General features: G+C 54.5%; 1 protein-coding gene and 1 long non-coding RNA gene across 6 annotated transcripts in view; one reads left to right on the top strand and one right to left on the bottom strand.

The window, feature by feature from the left end:
* Window positions 1-285: 285 nt before the first annotated feature.
* Window positions 286-4,062, bottom strand: LOC140611958 (uncharacterized). 2 transcript variants are annotated; one of them, XR_012013278.1, is made up of 4 exons: window positions 3,967-4,062; window positions 3,101-3,348; window positions 1,413-1,563; window positions 286-1,308 (listed from the first exon to the last, which is right to left on the bottom strand). It is a non-coding gene; the product is annotated as an uncharacterized lncRNA (long non-coding RNA). The 2 variants fall into 2 exon arrangements; XR_012013277.1 differs by lacking the exon at window positions 3,967-4,062 and having other exon boundaries at window positions 3,101-3,801.
* ZEB2 (zinc finger E-box binding homeobox 2) overlaps window positions 292-7,736 on the top strand; it is a 135,013-nt gene continuing 127,568 nt past the window's right edge. Inside the window, exons 1-3 of one of the 4 annotated variants that reach the window (XM_072789092.1) lie at window positions 1,126-1,171; window positions 1,315-1,583; window positions 4,579-4,720. In XM_072789092.1, coding sequence (XP_072645193.1) covers window positions 4,648-4,720 — 73 coding nt within the window. In that variant the 5' untranslated portion in view covers window positions 1,126-1,171; window positions 1,315-1,583; window positions 4,579-4,647. Of the gene's footprint in view, window positions 1,584-3,110; window positions 3,625-4,578; window positions 4,721-7,736 lie in introns of those variants that run through there. The other 3 variants (XM_072789091.1, XM_072789093.1, XM_072789090.1) reach the window with 3 other exon arrangements.

Here is a 7,736-nt window from a genome sequence, read left to right as displayed (position 1 = left end):
CCGATAAATGCCTGTGCTCAGCATCCTCAAATTTGGCTGTCTTTATTTACTTCTATATTAGTTCCAATTACGTGCAGTGTAAACCAGCTTTTTGATTAACAAAACAGCAGAGCATTGGTTAAGAACACTTAAACTTCAAAAAAAATTCCCCTGGGAAGTGGGCTCTGAATTGGTTAATAATGTGCAGTACTTGCTAAATTGCTGACTTCCAGATGTGGAAAATATCTTTCTTGTTTAGGACCTATGTAACCTGATTGGATTACGACAGAAGCGTCACGTTGGAAGCTTTTGAGTGATTATTTAATTAACCATACAGTAGAAAGCTGTATTCTCCAGGAAATCCCTTCCATATTTACATAACCAATCCCTTCAGAGCAAAGGTGGAGTCTTTTCTTTTTAATTTTACTTTAATTGCAATATCAAAAAAATATATACTCCAAAACTTAGACCCCATGCCGTTTAATATCGTGCTCTTCCTTCCCTGCTAAGTTCCTCTATGGCCTTTCTCCTTTTCCTCCTACACACGCTCCCTCACTTTGCAGTGAGGTCTCCACGAGATGTAGAGAGATTCAGAGAGATCAGTCAACCCAGCGCTCTATGTTAATTTACTTAGAGACCCTTTAAAAAAAAATGTCAAACTACTTTTGGGTATTGGGATCCAATCCAGAAATTCATCATACGCACACCCTAAGATGCAGTTCACATGCAGTGTTTTTTTTTTTTTTTTCTGGCTCTGCCATCTAAAAAGAAAAAAAAAAAAAAAGGGAGAAGAAGAAGAAGAAAAAAAAAAAAAAAGGGCAAAGAATTTAGTTCCAGAAGACGTGCTGAGAAATCCACACAACTTAATGTGCATCTCCAATCTGGTCATTAGAAATATCTGTGTAGCAAGAGGCGATCTGGATCGAGGACCCGGGATCTCTCCCTTTAACTTTCGCCCCTTAGAGTTCTCCAGTTCTGTGAATGGTGTGCACCGCTTTCCGCCCTGTACTCTGTAGGATTTAGTGATGAGGATAATGATGCCAAAGGCTTGACGGGGGGGGGGGGGGGGGGGGGCGTGGAGAAGAGAGAGAGGGAGGGAGGGAGGGAGGGAGGGAGGCGAGAGGGAGGGAGAGAGGAAGGGAGGGAGGTGGAATTTCATTTCTTCCACTAAAGCGTTTGCGGAGACTTCAAGGTATAATCTATCCCAGATCCTTTCCCAGAGAGAAACTTGGCGATCACGTTTTCACATGATGCTCACGCTCAGGGCGCTTCAATTATCCCTCCCCACAAAGATAGGTGGCGCGTGTTTCAGGGTCTCTCCTCTCTCTCCTACAGAAAAGAAAAAGAAAAAAATGTCATTAGAAGAGGCGTAACACGTCAGTCCGTCCCCAGGTTTGTGTTTCCTGGAGTGGCCGAAAGAGATCAGTTCTAACCTGCTCCGCAGGAATAACGGTCCTGCCTCCCGACACTCTTGGCGAGGTTTTGTACAGTTTGCTCCGGGAGCTGTTTCTTCGCTTCCACCTTTTTCTCCCCCACACTTCGCGGCTTCTTCATGCTTTTTCTTCTCACCATTTCTGGCCAAAACTACAAACAAGACTTCGCAGGTAGGTTTTTTTTTTTTCTCTCTCTCTCTTTCTCTCTCTCTCCCCCCTTTCTCTCTTTTTTATTCCTTTTTGGTACGGTCATCCCCCCCCCCACCCTCCTTTTATGATTTTTTTTTCCTCCTTTTAAGTGGGGATGGGAGTCTGGAGTGAGAAGGAGTGTCCGTGGGCAGGAATTTCAGGTGGGTTTAGCTCCTTTATGGCAAGCTTTTCCCAAGAGTGACTTCGTGGATTTCTCTGGCACTCCCGCTCCCTCTCCCTGCTTTCCTCTCCCTTTTCCTCCTCCAAATAATTTGCCCTGTACCTGTCCATTCAGGTAACCAAAGGTGCCTTTTGCTACCCAGCCGAGGAAAAGTTTTATTGAGAACTACATGGTGGAAGGAAAACTCCTCCAGGGGGAGAGAATCTAACCCTGTTTTGTTTTTTTTTGTGGGTTTTTTTTTCTTTTTTTTTTTTGCATCTAGCTCCAGTACATTGTATTCAGCAATTAAAACTTGGCAGATAACCTGTTAGTAATGACAAAACTTGATCGATACAAACCCACCAAATTCAGGGGCATGTCTTTCTCTTAGATATGGCACTGCATCCTCTCCCACCGGAGAAGGCTGTTTTCTAAGCAGAAAGTTGCCTGTTTTTGTCTGCTTAGCGAGTTTCATTTCTTTATTTTATTCTTTGTGTGTGTATGTATGTGAAGTAACACCTCATTTCTGTGATGATAAATAAAGAAGTGAAAGTCCTCATGGAACTTGAGTCGTTTACCAAAGTGTGTATGTGGGGTGGGGGGTGGGGGGTCACTACAGCTGGGAAGAAAGCTGCTGTCAGGATATCAGAGTTGTAAATTAAGGGTAACTTTTGGAATTGTGTTTTAAATGGCAAAGTAATAGAGACGTGGATCGAGCAGGAGACACATGCACACACATATCCCATTCCCTACTTTGGCACCGAAAAGTCGAGAGAGAGATAGCAGGAGTTCCCAGGAACAGTGATGAGCCCGGCTAACGTGAATGTGTTTATCTCCCACCTACTTATATATTTTCCATGCTCCCCCTGTAATGATGAAGGCAAGATTACTAACTCCAGAGTTAGAAATAACAGGCAGAAGATAAAGTTTACAGCACAAATGCCCTGTCTCTCTCTCTCTCTCTCTCTCTCTCTCACACACACACACACACAGACACACACACACACAGGCTCATAAAACTAGCAGCTTACTTTATTAAACATGTATTTATATGCAATCGTGTGTAAGTCTCAGCATGAATACAGACAGGCCAGCTGTTTCATCCCAGACACTTGTGTGACCGTTTCCTGATTTCAGGATTTTTCCCAACAATTTCAAATCAATAGGAGAGCCAGGAAATGACAAAATGTGTCAGACTTAAAAGTCACCCACTATGCCTAGGTTAAATTCAAGGTGCTTTCTAAACCATCCACTTCCCCTTCTCTCTGCCTCGCCGCCCCCCCCCCCCCACTACCACCACCACACTCCTCTCAGCAAATGTGTGGAAACTGATACTCACTTTCCAGGTTTTCTGCAAAGCTTTGAGCACAGGAGACAATAGGTGCGGGGCGTGGGGACTGAGTGTGCCCGGCAGAGGAAGGGTTAATGGCCCTTGTGTTACAGTTTGCATCTGTTACATCTTTTATAGCCCCTGTTTAAACTAATCCTCGAGGCACAGCATCTTCCCAACCTCCACCGAGTTTCGGGATTCTCCACCTCTGCTGCCTGCCTCCGAGGTTCCCCTTCTCCAAGTTTTGACAGTTTCAGCTGAAGGGGAAAAAAAAAAAAAAAAATGCAGCGCCTCTCTCGATTTTTAGGTACAAAAGTTTCGAAGCCAGAAAGGATACGATCATTTAAGTAGAGCTTCAAAGTATTGCCGTAGCGGTTGGACTTTCTCTTTCCTTTCTTGAGGGGATAGAAGAAAAAAAAAAAAAAGAAAGAAAGAAAGAAAGAAAAGAAAAGGAAAGAAAAAAAAAAAAGAAAGAGAAATTCTACTGGAAGTATTTAAGGGAAGCAGTGTAGGGGAGCATGTGTGTGAATGAGGTGGGGGAAAATACTTAAGTAAATATTGTCAAAGTGGCGGTGGGGGGGGAGGTGTGTAGGGGTGTGTGTGTGTGTGTGTGTGTGTGTGTGTGTGTGTAGGGGGGAGGTGGGAAGCGCTGGTGTCCAAAGAGGCTTATAATTATACTTCTTATTTCGGCGTGAAATGGGAAATCTTAATTTGGGGGCGGGGGACCGGGGTGGCGGTGGGTGTGTGTGTGGGGTATGGGGGGGATGGAGACAGCCTCGATGGACTCCCGGGGAGGGGAGGGGAGCGGAGGGGAGCGGAGGGGAGCGCAGGGAGGGAGGGAGGGGGCGCGGGGCGAGCGGGCTCCCCATAATTACTGTTATCAATTTGCCCGAGTGTGCTTCATCCGGGGGCTGTTGTTTGTTTGTTTGTGTGTCTCCTCCGGGGGGGACGGGGTTGTGTGTGGGGTGGGGGGGCGCGCGGGATGGGGACGCGAGCGCGAGGCAGGCCGGCGTCGCCCCGGGTCGCGGGGCGGGGGGGGCGGGGGGGGTGCGCGGGGCGGGGGCGGGGGCCGGGCCGGGCCGGGCCGGGCCGGGGTCGGTCGGTGGCGCGGCGGGGCCCCGGGGGGCGCGGCGGGGCCGGGTCCGGGGCCGGGTCCGGGTCCGGGTCCGGGGCTCCGGGGCCCCCCTCGCGGGCGCAGCGCGGCGCCCAGGAACGCACACAAAGCGCCTCGGGGCCCGCGGGGGGCGGGGTGGGGTGGGGGTGGGGGTGGGGGTGGGGTGGGGTGGGGGGGCGGGGGCGGGGAGGGGGCCGCCGAAGTTTCGCTTTGGCGCAGGGGTGGGTGCCGGGCGCCGGGCGCCGGGTGCCGGGTGCCGGGTGCCGGGGCCGGGGGGGCGCTGGCCGGGCCGGCCTGTCCCCGGGTGGCGGCGGCGGCGGCGGCGGCGGCGGCGGCGCGGCGATGCCCACACTGTCGCTGTTTGGTTTGCTAGATCGAGCCTGCGTGCTGCCGGAGCAGGGCGCCGAGTCCATGCGAGCTGCCATCTGATCCGCGCTTATCAATGAAGCAGCCGATCATGGCGGATGGCCCCCGGTGCAAGAGGCGCAAACAAGCCAATCCCAGGAGGAAGAACGGTAAGAAGCGGCCCGGACCAAACTTTTCCGGGCTGCTCGGCGGCGCGGGCCGCGGGGAGGGGGGGCCGGGAAGGGCCGGCGAGGCGGCGGCGGGCGGCGGGCGGCGGGCGGCGGGGACCCCGCGGGCGAGCCTCTCCCGGGGCCGGAGCGGGAGCGGGAGCCGGAGCCGGAGCCGGAGCCGGAGCGCGCGGAGCGGGGACCCGGGGCGCCCGGGGGGGGGGGGGGCTGGGGCGCCGGCGGGAGCGCCCCGGGAGAGGCTCGCCCGCGGGGTCCCCGCCGCCCTCCGCCGCGCTCCGCCGCCCGGTCCGCGGGTCCCCGGCCGCGCTGCGGGAGCGCCGGGCCCGGGCAGGGCGGGGCGGGGGCCGGGGCCGGGGCCGGGGCCGGGGCGCGGGACCCCGCGGCGGGGGCGGGGGCGGGGGCGCGGGCGGGCGGGCGGACGGGCGCGGGCGGGCGGGGTGGGGGGGCCCGGGCTGCGCCGCCGCCGGCCTCAAAGTTTCTTGCCGGAGTCCGCGGCCGCCAAGTAACGGTCCGCGCGGGCGGCGGGGCCCGGCAGGGCGCGCCCGGGGCCCGGGGCCGGGGGGCGGGGGCGGGCGCCGCGGGGTCGCGGGGGGCGCGCACACAGACTTTTCTGGGCCGTTTCCGCACGCTCCGGAGGCGCCCGCACCCGGGCTGAGCCGGGGAGCAGGACGCAGACGGGGCGAGGGGGGCGAGGGGGCGCGCGGGCGCGGGGGGCTGCAGGCGGGGGCGGCCGCGCCGGGGTCCCCCGGCAGGGGGGTGCCAGAGGGATGCGGGCAGGACCGGGAGACGCCGGGCCCCCGCCCCCGCCCCCGCCCCCCCAGGTATCACCCCCCGAACCGAGTCGTGGGAATAAAAGAGGAAAGTGATTGGCAAAGAGCGCGGGAGGCGCCCGGGGAGGGGAGCGGGCTGGGGACCCGAGGGGCGCCGCGGGAGCGGACGGGGGACCCCCCAGCCTCCGAAGGAAACCCAAGCCCCCAAAGCAAACAAGCCGAGGAGCGCCGGCTCGGGCCGGGGAAGGAAACTTGCGGCCGCCCGCGGGCCCGGCCCGGGCTCCCCGGCCTCCGGCCCCCGCGCCCTCCCCGCGCCCTCCCCGCGCCCTCCCCGCGCCCTCCCCGCGCCCCGGCCCGCGCGGACCAACTTTCCCCGGAGGCCGCCTGCCCGGCAGCCGCGCGCGGGGCGGGGGGGGGGGGGGCGGGCCGGGGAGGCACAAAGACCCGGAGCCCTGATTCGGGACAAATGATGCTGCTCGCGGGGTCTCTGCCTCTCCAGGTTGTGTGTGCGCGAGTGCGCGTGAGTGTGAGTGAGTGTGTGTGAGTGTGTGTGAGTGTGTGTGTGCATCTCCTGCTTGTTGTGCTGGAGGTGTCGAGCCATATGGGGGAGTGATAGAGGAATTTTGGTCAGAAACTGTTCGTTACGTTATCCTGCCTTTTCCCTTTGTGCTGCCTTTGATCTATTTGCTTGGCTTAGTATTACAAAAAAAAAGAAAAAGGAAAAAAAAAAAAAAAAAAAAAACAAGTACAATAATATATTCCGAGCTGCTTCCCCAAGATCCAGTTGAGGCTGCCTCTTTTTAAGTCCGTCTCTCCCCCCTCTGTCTCTCTGTCTCTGCCTCTCTCTCTCTCTTAATTTAATTTTTTCTTCATTCTGGTAGCTGGCATTATTTAAGGTGGTCCTTACTCAGGAGACCTCCCCTTCCCCATCTCTGGGTAATTTAGTAGACACTAAAATTACACCTAATGTCCCCCTCTCCTCTCTTGTGTTTCCTCTGTTCCTTTTATTAAATGTTGGTTATTGATTTTCTAAAATCAATGTCTGTTGTGGGGCTTTTTTCCCCCTCTTACAAGTATCTAAAGCGTGGTGCTGATCAACTGGATAACAAAAGCTTTGTGTCAAGGAGGCTCTTTTTTTCTTCTTATGTTAAACAGTCATTTTTTTTTCTTTTTTGAGAGAGAGAGAGAGATTGAGAGAGAGAGACAGACAGAAAAGAGAAGAAAATGAGATATGAAGCAAGGTTCCCAGAAGTGTTCTTTTGCAGAAGAGACTATTTAGAATGTTTGTTTCTGCTTTCCTGCCTCCTCCCACCCCCTTCGGGATTTTGCCACCGATGACCAGCCTGGCCCGGGCCGTGAGGTCAGGCCAGAGCTCAGGTCTGGGGAAATAGAGGGCTCCCAGCTTCCTGGGAACCCTGAGGGTGGGGTTGGCGGAGAGGGAGGCCTGCTGGGGGCTCGCAGGTGAACCGAGAGCGCCAGGGAGGTGCTCAGCCCTGGACACTGCAACCATTTCCCCTCCGCCCAGCCCCTAACTTGGGAGAAGCCTCAACACTCCGAAATGGAAAGTTGAATTGCACATTTTAAGGCATTTACCTCAGACCTTGCACACTTCACAGCAAGCCTGTCCACTGCTTACAGCTTCTCTAACTTTGACTATTACCTGTGTCTTTTCCCAAATAATGTGTGAAAAAACATGCTGTGAATTGGTTACTTGTCAATGTTTTTCTTTGGGTTTAATCTGACTGAGCAATGCCCTGGTTTTGAGAAGCAGGTAGAAGAGTTTTCTTCCCCCCTTTTTCATTTTCTTTTCTCATCAAGCACATATCCAATGCCTTTCCCTTTGGGGATTGCCAGGATTTATCTGAACTGAGTGGATTTTTCTTCTTTCCTGGATTCATGGAAAAGATGTCACTTTTGAGCTTGTGTCTTTGCTGATAACACTAAATATGATGATGCTTATCAAAATCATATAGAAATTCCTGGAAAGGAATAATGGCAATACTAATCACAGAAGTAAGAAGCTGGAAGAGAAAAAAAGAGAGAGAGAGAGAGAGACAGAGAGAGAGATGGTCATCCAGGAAACTAGAATGGCACTTTATATAATTTAATGAAGTCAACAACGTATATATAGACGAGGGCGACAAGAAGAAAAAAAACCTGTAAAGCAGTTGTGCCTGCCTGGGTCTGTGTGTGTGTGTGTGCGCGCGCCTGTGTGTGTGTGTGTGTTT

The sequence above is a fragment of the Canis lupus genome, chromosome 20 (assembly GCF_048164855.1).
Source record: "Canis lupus baileyi chromosome 20, mCanLup2.hap1, whole genome shotgun sequence".
Taxonomy (NCBI): Eukaryota; Metazoa; Chordata; class Mammalia; order Carnivora; family Canidae; genus Canis; species Canis lupus.
The sequence above is the reverse complement of the archived record's forward strand: the minus strand, read 5'-3'. Positions and strand labels throughout refer to the sequence as shown.